Source organism: Caretta caretta, chromosome 3 (genome assembly GCF_965140235.1).
Source record: "Caretta caretta isolate rCarCar2 chromosome 3, rCarCar1.hap1, whole genome shotgun sequence".
In the NCBI taxonomy this organism is placed as follows: Eukaryota; Metazoa; Chordata; order Testudines; family Cheloniidae; genus Caretta; species Caretta caretta.
In genome coordinates, this window is record NC_134208.1 from 69555780 (window position 1) to 69564883 (window position 9104).

A 9104-nucleotide genomic window follows, 5' to 3' on the forward strand; every position below is an offset into this window, starting at 1 on the left:
CCTTACACAAGAAAAAGACCCTTCTGTCAAGCTGTCTGGAGTGGCTCATGAATTCGGGTGCCAGTCTCAGGGCAAACTGTTACAAACCAGGGCACAAACCCCAAACTGGTTGAGTATTCTACAATTAGATTTCACCAATCAAGTATGAACTACTCAACCACTACAACTGCTTTAACATGGAGTCACAGATAGACCGGAATGCTCAAGAGGACTATCTCGCCACCCAGGCAAGACTGCCTTTGTGATAATGGCCCCTTACACCAAAAATCACAGCAATATTCAGGTTATTCCCAGTCCCAAAGGACCCATCACTTATCCCAGGTCAGTTTTACCACAGATCTCTCACAGAAGACCATGCTTTTATCCAATCCTATATTAAACTAAAGGTTTATTAAGTAGGAAAGCAAAATAAGTTTAAAGTAGGCAAACATATACACACACACACAAAAATGAGTTAGTCTTGGGTTTCAAAAAGTACTAGACGCTGCTGTATATATGTCCTTTAGGGCTAACCCATGCTAAGATGCTTGGAGATCCCTTGCTTATGTTTAGAAATATTGCCCTCTCCAAATTCCAACCAGCAAAGTGATACAGTTCTTTCTGGTCAGGGATTTTTATTCCTTTCCCCCAGAGTTCAAACTGATGGAATGAGGGTTTGTGCACATCCTCTCTTCATGGGTATGAGGGGAGCAATTAAAGTATTTTGTCCACCGATATTCCACAATGGTTCATTTGGTGTCTATGGGCCTTCTTTTGTTGGACAGGAGATGACACTTCTTGTCGTAAACTAGTATTTCACACTTGGTAATGCTTCTCCCTGACTGGATTTCCAGTTGCAAAGCAAACACGTAAAGTTACAAAGCAAATAGTTACCCTATAACAGGGATTGGCGACCTTTGGCACATGGCCCTTCAGGGAAATCCACTGGTGGGCTGGGATGGTTTGTTTACCTGCAGCGTCCGCAAGTTCAGCCAATCACAGCTCTCACTGGCCACGGTTTGCCATTCCAGGCCAATGGGGGCTGTGGGAAGCAGCAGCCAGCACATCCCTCAGCCCGCACCACTTCCTGTGGCCCCTATTGGCCTGGAACGGCAAACCGCAGCTAGTAGGAGCTGTGATCAGCCGAACCTGCAGACGCTTCAGGTAAACAAACCACCCCAGTCCACCAGCGGCTTTCCCTGACGGGCCGCATGCCAAAGATTGCCGATCCCTGCCCTATAACATGGGATACAGATATTATAAATGAGATGAATGCAGGCAGCAACTTACAAGCATTCCATAAAGTCTAAACACATTCTTAACATCTATTTTACCAATACTAACACACAGGTGAGCCAGAATGGCTTCCAGTTATGCATTGGTCAGTGCTCAGTGAGGCCTAAGGGCAACTGGTCTGCTATCATAACACTACCTCATTTGGTATGTTCTGTACTGTTTTTCATTTCAGTTCTTACTTTAGAATATCCTGTCTAGTCTCAAAGTCTTCAAGAGAAAACCCCAAGCACTTTCAGAGTGAAGGTTGAAACTCCATGCTTAATGTAGCCTCCTAGCCTGTGCATAGCTCAGATTCAGATTACAATATTTTGCTGAAAATGATACTGTTCCAGGCGTAGAGAGCCTGAAATCAGAAGAACTTGAATTTTGTCATCTCCAGCATTTAACTAATTTAGGGACTAAACCAACCTTAAACTGAATAAAAAGTCAAATTGCTCTAAGTTCTTGTACAAAATGAATTTTAAGGGCTGACTTATGAAGCATGAAGAAGCAGAGCTTGTAATAGAAATGCTGAGTGACAGCCTTCACCATGAGCTACTACTTCTGAAATAGCGTAGGTGGGGGCTCTCCTGAATTGCTTTGCCTCCCAGAGTCCAAGTCTGCACTCTCAGTGCAGGTAGCACTTTTGGTAAAATCAAAGGGAATCTTATCTGCATCAAGATTGGCTCATGTGAACATGTTTTAATACAGCCAAATGCGAGGTCAATACATCTCAGAACAGATTAACCAGTGCAACAGCTTCCCTAGGACTGTGGTGGGTTCTCCATCACTTTAAGTCTTTAAATCAAGCCTGGATGTATTTCTAAAAGAGATGCTACAGCTCAAACAGAAGTTTATGGGCTTGAAGTGGAAATTACTGTATGAGGATTTATAGCCGGTGTTATACCAGAGGTCAAACCAGATAACTGTCACCTCTAGCTTTAAAAATCTACAACTCTATGAGAGATTTTGGGCCAGGGCCAGATTGATCATTCCTGCAAAGCTATCTGAAAATTTTCTTACCTGGCCAGTGGAGGATCACTTCAAAGTAAGGATTGTCAAGTGAAGTAGTATTGCTCTATGGGCTTTGCCATCCCCGCTCCTGGTGGCTGGTAGAGGGGGCATGGATGTGTGTTCCTGTACCCTGGTGATCCTTGGCTGCTGGAACAGCCCCTTGCAGCCTTCAGGCTATTCCAGGCTAGACCTGGAGGATCAGCCCTACAGAATGATCCAGGGAGCACAAAAGTTGCTTAAGGTAGTCTCCCACCTTGATTGGCCCAACACCCTGCTTTGCTGAACAGCCCCATCACCCTGGGCGGTTGGGGTGTGCCTACTTAAGTGATTCTGTTGGAACTGTTTTAATATCCTATTTCATCCTATGGATAAAGTTCTTTATCCTTCCTTGCCCTCTCCATTACTATTACATTCTATGTTCTGTCTCATCATGTTTCTCCCTTTTTGTAAAAAATAGAGAGATACTTACAGGCACTTAACTATTACAGTGCTCCCAGATGCTGCTTCTGTATAATAAACAAATTGAGATTCACTTGTGTGTATAGATCAGAACAGCATACTCTGCATGTGTTCCTTGAGAGCATTCCATATAGCAACAGCCACAGAGAGCAATTTCCTTGTTCCCCCATGTCTTTGACGCCTGAGGTCAGAACAGGCAGCACACAGAAGAGAAGAGTGCCAGACACCTTTCCCCTCCATTTTGTACCACTAGGGAAGGACTGGGCACAGCTCCAGGCCTCACATTTCTCTAATTGCATGGACTGCGCAAGGCTATTGCCACTAGCAGGGCTGGTGTTAAGGGGGGGTGGCAAGCAGGGCAAATGCTCAGGGTCCCGCCCCACACCACCTCTGGGGCCTCAGGCATTGCAGAAATCCAGTGTGTGAGCAGGTCAGGAAGGTGGAATGGGGGGAGGCCTAACTCCCCAGGTTTTGCCCTGGCCACTAGCAGAGGTAACCACCCCAAACTGTGGATGGAGGAGGTGGGGTCCAGGGTGTGCTCCCCTCCATGCCGGCCAGCAGCACCACCTCAGTTGGATTCTCAGTGCTTCAGGGGTCTTGGTGGGACAATGAAACCACACAAGGCACAAAACGACCAGGCTGTTTATTTTCAAATACTACCTGAATATGTCAATCTCCCCTCACTAGGATTTATTCTTTCCCTTAACTGTATTTTACATGAAGTGCTTAGGGATGTCTCTCTAATAAAGAGAATTACAGCTGCATTATGGGCGTACACAGGTTTATACGACTTGTACACTGTATTTTTGTTCAGCTGGTTAAAGCTGCCAGTTTACACCTTGCCATCGACTTTGCTAGTGTCAGCTACAGGATGGTAGAACATCTGCCCTTTTTGTGAACTTGAATGAAAACAAAGGATAGCATTGTTTTAATATCTCTTGCCATGTATCCATTTGGGTCTGTTTGTGAACAGGGGCCACTGCATCCATCTTCCCAGTTATGGGGCATCACCACTGAACCCATTTCATAGTTTACGAGATGGATCTTGGATTCACAGATATTATCACTGCAATAGTTCTGTAATAGGGTAGTCTGGCCCATTTTCAAGAAAGCAGAAAAGGGAAGTATTTGAAGACCGAGAGGAACCATACTTTATTCTCTGATAATTTTTCTTTAACACTGATGTTTATAGAAATGGCTTGAATTCTTCCTGCCTTACACTACTGCATCTCTATTAACAGTTCATCTCCCTTAAAACTACTTTTCTCATGTTAATTAAGATAGCATTGGTGACAATTCATAGTTGCTAATGAGCAAAAACCAATCTTAATCTGTGTTTGACAGCTTCAGTAGACATTTTAAACGCTGACTTCTTAGAAGGCATAAGCCAGTGATGCCCTCCAGAGAAGTGCACAGAATTTTTTTTCCCCTCCAGCAATAGCCCCTGGTGTTTGTCTACTTGCATGTCCAGGGCATGTTATATAATTATTCTTACTAGACCTCAACATTTTTTACAAAACAGAATATGAGTACTTAAAAACAACAACAACACAAAACTGCTCTAATATCAGGAAAATTTCCTCCAAACAAAAACTTAGAGGACTGTGTATGGCAGTACTGGGGAAAAATTAGTATGTAGCCCTTTTGGAAACTGGGCAATGAATAACCTGCAGATCAAAGGTCTTTTTTGTTCACAGGCATAACTGATTGTATCCTAGTAGTCTGCAGATATGTTGGAAGTAATAAAACTTTTATATCCACTCTTATAAATACCCCAGCATTCCACCCCAATAAACAATCAACTCCTCCTCCTTTCCTTCCCCAAAGATGCTATAATCAAGAACAAGCAAATGCCACGTTACACCAGATAGTTGATACTAGTGGTTTTGGATGTAGAAAATGTAAAACTACTAGTCATTGGAGGAAAAAGAAAAAGCTAAGCACAATATTTGTTGGTTAGATAATCCTGAATATGCTGCAATACAAACTTCAGAGGTCTGCATTAGGAATGTATAGTTATCTGCAATGTTGCATTTGCCCAAATTGTATATATCTGAATTTACAAGGAGACTCACCTGCCCTTCTTATATATCTCATGTATTTCTTTTCCTTGCTGGTGAGCTCTGCATTCAGTAGACAAAACCCATCCCCACAACAGCAAGAAGATGCTAAACTGCATTTTATGGACAGTCAACATGATATTCTGGGGTCCTATATCCAGAAATAGTCCACACAAGAAGAAAACAAAAATGTAGATTCTGTTTCTCTTTTTAAGACATTATCAGTCTCTTCATTATTGGAAGGATGTTTACTCATACAAAAAATCATCCTGCAGTATTTAATCTGGACAGTGGGGAAAGCAATTTCCATTAAACCTATAAATCCCTCTACGTCAGATGGTAGGGATTTTCGAACAGTGTAGAATTCACGTATTCCTACAAAACGATTTTCTTTTGTTCAAACATGCTATTGTACAAATTGGTTTAAAGCAAAATCTTTCAAGTATTTTGGAAAATGGCATATATATTTCTGGAGAACCAGTGTATTCTAGCTGATCAAAGATTTCTTTAATTGCTGATTTAAGTGCACCTGTTAATGCCTAATGTGATAGTCTTTATAAAACACTTATTTGTGGGCTTCCATCAGCTAATCATAATTTCTATCTAGCTTTTAAGAAAGCTATTTGATCTTATTTTCCCTAGTTTTGCTTCATGCTTGCAGCGTGTGCTGATGCCATTGTTGCTGTGCTTGCAGAACCTGTATCACGCACTTCACTGCCAAAATATCCAGTTAGGGAGGTAAAGATAAGCATAGGGAGAGTCACTTATCCTCTCTGCAGTTGGATATTTATAAGAGATCATGGCCGATTGTCACTTGCAGACTAGAGAATGACAGAGGGCAAAGAGAGCAAGGGAGGATTTCAAGGGACTAGAGGAAAAAATGTTCTACGTCTTTAGCAAGTAAAGCAATTGTCTCAGAGGTTAATTAAAATTAGAAATAGCTGTTGCTTGCATTTCTGTACTTGCTGCAAACAGCCTGATCCTTCTCTTTGAAGCACTGTAATGGCTCCCCATTATCAACAGCTTCAAGTTTAAAAACTCTTGGCTTCATGACTATGCAGCTCCGTGTCAATCTACGCCTTCTCTTATCACATTACTACTATCCCTTGCATTCTACCATTGATGCCAAATTTGCCCAAGTCCTCCATTTCTTCCACATCTGTCAACAATTTTTTTTTTCAAAAACACATGCCCACTCTGCATATAATTCCCACCCCATACCAGGACAACTAGTCACCACCTTCTCTTCAGGCCGATTCCTCTTAAAGGCATCGGGGCAGATTCTTGCCTGGTATAAATTGTCATAGTTCTGTTGAACACCTCAGCTGCTATATAGAGTTTATGGCTATAAGGAACCATTAGATCATCTAGTCTGACCTGTATGTCACAGGCCACAAGAGAGATGCGGCGGGCACGTATGCTATGAGTGGAGAATTGTGAACATAGTACCAATATTCAAGAAAGGAGAAAAAGTGATCTGGGAAACTACATGCCTCAGTTTGACCTCAGTTGTATGAAAGGTATTTAAACAAATTTTGAAAGAATAATTAAAGAGATGTAAACCGGATAAAATACATGATTTTACAAAAGGCAGATCATGCCAGATCAACCAGATATTATTTTGAAAAGATAACAGATTTTCTAGACTAAGGAAATTTAGTAGATCTAATCTACCTGGATTTTAATAAAATATTTGATACAGTTCCAGATAGGAAATTAGTTAAATTGGAAAAGATGAGGATTAATACAAGAATTGAAAGGTGGGTAAGGAATTGATTAAAAGGGAGACTACAATGGGTCATGCTGAAAGGTGACCTATCAGGCTGGAGGGAGGTACTAGTGGAGTTCCTCAAGGATAAGTCTTGGGACCAATCTTATTTAACATTTTCATTAATGACCTTGGCAAAAAAAGTGGAAGTGGGCTAATAAAATTTGCAGATGACCCAAAGTTGGCAGGTATTGCCAACATAGCGGAGGACCAGAATACCATGCAAAAAGATCTGGATGACCTTGAAAACTGGAGCTATAGAAATGGGATTAAATGTAATAGTCGAAGTGCATGACACTGCACTAACTACAATTTTTGCTATAAAATTGGTGGAATATCAATTGGAAGTGACAGAAGAGACCATTTTTATTGGGAGAGCACAGGATGACTGAGCTGCCAAAGTGATGTGACTGTGAAAAGGCTAATGTTGTAATGCAATCATAGGATGCAGCAGGCAAGGTATTTCCAGTAGAGATAGGGAAGCGTTAGTATCTTTGTACAAGGCACTGGTGAGATGACCTCATCTGGAATACTGTGTGCAATTCTGGTCTCACGTTTAAGAAAAATGAATTCAAACTGGAACAGGTGCAGAAAAGGGCTAATAAGATGATCTGAGGACTAGAGAACCTACCTTACAAGAGGACACTTAAAGAGCTTGGCTTGTTTAACCTAACAAAATAAAGGCTGAGGGGAGATATGATTTATCCCTCTGATGTATTGAGAACAAATAGAGTGAGGAGTTATTTAAATTAAGAGCCAATGTTGGCACAAGAACAAATGGATATAAACTAGCCATCAATAAATTTAGGCTTGAAATTAGATGAAGGTTCATAACCTTCAGAGGAGTGAAATTCTGGAACAGCCTTTCAAAAGGAGTAGTGGGGAAAAATACCTAACTTCTTTTAAGACTGATCTTGATAAATTTATGGAAGGGATTATAGGATGAGATTGCCTATGATTGCATATGGCCCATCTATGACTGCTATAAGCAAATATCTCCAACAGCTGGAGATGGGAAACTAGATGGGGAGGGCTCCGAGTCAGGGCTGGATTAAGACCTTTAGAGGCCCTAAGCACTGAAAAGTTTATGGTGCCCCCTCATATGTAATTCAACAAAAATACTATACTGTCAAATAAAATTTTATTTTTTGAAATGACACAACTTACATGTATGCTGAAATTAAAATAGCTTCTTTCTAGATTTTCTGATTGCAAAATCCTGGATAAATTCATCTAAACTGACTCGATGAAGCATGTCCGCTTCCATACGCAACAGGGAAAGTGAATCAAGTCTGTCCTGACAAACTGTTGTTCTCAGGGTTTTTATTCTTTCCATCTGAGAGGGAAAAAAAAAAATAGTTCTCCGGAGCAGTTAGTAATCAATGTTAGAAAAATACATTGTGTGATCTCTCCATTTGGAAATGCACATTGTATTCAGTCTTTCAATATTGTGTCATGAAGATCAATGTGTCTCAATTTCATTTTTCCTGTTTCATTAAACTGTGTGTGCATAACAGTGGAACCGCTGTATTTCTCCAGAGATTCATGTTCAAGTCAACAGGATATGAGTCAACTAACTTTTGGGAACCTTATGAATATTGATCAGATAAGTCCATATCATTTAGAAAAGAAAATCTACTTAATACTTCTTTGTACACTTCACCTCTCCTCTTAGAATCATAGAATATCAGGGTTGGAAGGGACCTCAGGAGGTCATCAAGTCCAACCCCCTGCTCAAAGCAAGACCAATCCCCAATTAAATCATCCCAGCCAGGGCTTTGTCAAGCCTGACCTTAAAAACTTCTAAGGAAAGAGATTCCACCACCTCCCTAGGTAATGCATTCCAGTGTTTCACCACCCTCCTAGTGAAAAAGTTTCCTAATATCCAACCTAAACCTCCCCCACTGCAACTTGAGACCATTACTCCTTGTCCTGTCATCTTCTACCACTGAGAATAGTCTAGAACCATCCTCTTTGGAACCACCTCTCAGGTAGTTGAAAGCAGCTATCAAATCCCCCCTCATTCTTCTCTTCTGCAGGCTAAACAATCCCAGTTCCCTCAGCCTCTCCTCATAAGTCATGTGTTCCAGTCCCCTAATCATTTTTGTTGCCCTTCGCTGGACTCTCTCCAATTTTTCCACATCCTTCTTGTAGTGTGGGGCCCAAAACTGGACACAGTACTCCAGATGAGGCCTCACCAATGTCGAATAGAGGGGGACGATCATGTCCCTTGATCTGCTGGCAATGCCCCTACTTATACACCCCAAAATGCCATTGGCCTTCTTGGCAACAAGGGCACACTGTTGACTCATATCCAGCGTCTCGTCCACTGTCACCCCTAGGTCCTTTTCCGCAGAACTGCTGCCTAGCCATTCGGTCCCTAGTCTGTAGCAGTGCATTGGATTCTTCCGTCCTAAGTGCAGGACCCTGCACTTATCCTTGTTAAACCTCATCAGATTTCTTTTGGCCCAATCCTCCAATTTGTCTAGGTCCCTCTGTATCCTATCCCTACCTGCCACTGTATCTACCACTCCTCCTAGTTTAGTATC

General features: G+C 41.6%; 1 protein-coding gene across 1 annotated transcript in view; it reads right to left on the reverse strand.

Annotated features, from left to right (window-relative positions):
- The window catches only part of GABRR1 (gamma-aminobutyric acid type A receptor subunit rho1), a 72319-nt gene extending 67298 nt beyond the window's left edge, over positions 1-5021 (reverse strand). The window contains exon 1 of the mRNA XM_048845031.2: positions 4803-5021. Coding sequence (XP_048700988.1) covers positions 4803-4924 — 122 coding nt within the window. The 5' untranslated portion in view covers positions 4925-5021. The remainder of the gene's footprint in view (positions 1-4802) is intronic.
- Positions 5022-9104: the final 4083 nt, after the last annotated feature.